We start from the raw sequence: 974 nt of genomic DNA on the forward strand, positions 1-974 counted from the left end.
GCTTATATATATATATATAATGAAAAGTGGCACGAACTTTTTTTTTGAATGAAGAGAAGTATTCGGATTACTATTAAAATAACTTCACTTCATATTTATAAACAAATCCACACCTTAGAATGTTTCGAAATCTAGAAATGCTTGACTTTATCTGGGGTTTTTCGCTTCCCGTTCTAACTATACATTTTCTTTAAATTGTAGTTTTACAACGGAATATGGTACATTGTAGAAGGATACCCGAATCGTTTTTATGATGATTCAGTCTGCCATGAATGGTCCTTAGCCACTGATGGAAAATACGTGTACATCAATGAAACGGTCTTCAACGTGAAGTGAGTAAAATTCTCTGCTTTGATGTCCTTTCTGCGCTGTTTGCTGGTGTTTTGATCATGTTGGTTGTGCAATCTAGGATTTAGAACATATAAAGAGATGTGCAACCTAGGATTTAGAACATATAAAGAGATGTGCAACCTAGGATTTAGAACATATAAAGAGATATGCAACCTAGGATTTAGAACATATAAAGAGATGTGCAACCTAGGATTTAGAACATATAAAGAGATGTGCAACCTAGGATTTAGAACATATAAAGAGATGTGCAACCTAGGATTTAAAACATATAAAGAGATATGTAACCTAGGATTTAAAACATATAAAGAGATATGTAACATAAAGAGATGTGCAACCTAGGATTTAGAACATATAAAGAGATATGTAATCTAGGATTTAGAACATATATAAAGAGATGTGCAACCTAGGATTTAGAACACATAAAGAGATGTGCAACCTAGGATTTAGAACATATAAAGAGATGTGCAACCTAAGATTTAAAACATATAAAGAGATATGTAACCTAGGATTTAAAACATATAAAGAGATATGTAACCTAGGATTTAGAACATATAAAGAGATATGTAACCTAGGATTTAGAACATATAAAGAGATATGTAACCTAGGATTTAGAACATATAAAG

General features: G+C 31.4%; 1 protein-coding gene across 1 annotated transcript in view; it reads left to right on the plus strand.

Moving 5' to 3' along the window:
- Positions 1-201: 201 nt before the first annotated feature.
- Positions 202-974, plus strand: part of LOC111088769 (apolipoprotein D-like) — a gene marked incomplete at its 5' end in the record, with an annotated part of 9,105 nt that continues 8,332 nt past the window's right edge. The window contains one exon of the mRNA XM_022399694.1: positions 202-332. Within this exon, the coding sequence (XP_022255402.1) occupies positions 202-332 (131 nt within the window). The remainder of the gene's footprint in view (positions 333-974) is intronic.

Source organism: Limulus polyphemus, unplaced genomic scaffold (assembly GCF_000517525.1).
Source record: "Limulus polyphemus unplaced genomic scaffold, Limulus_polyphemus-2.1.2 Scaffold4390, whole genome shotgun sequence".
Lineage (NCBI taxonomy): Eukaryota > Metazoa > Arthropoda > Merostomata > Xiphosura > Limulidae > Limulus > Limulus polyphemus.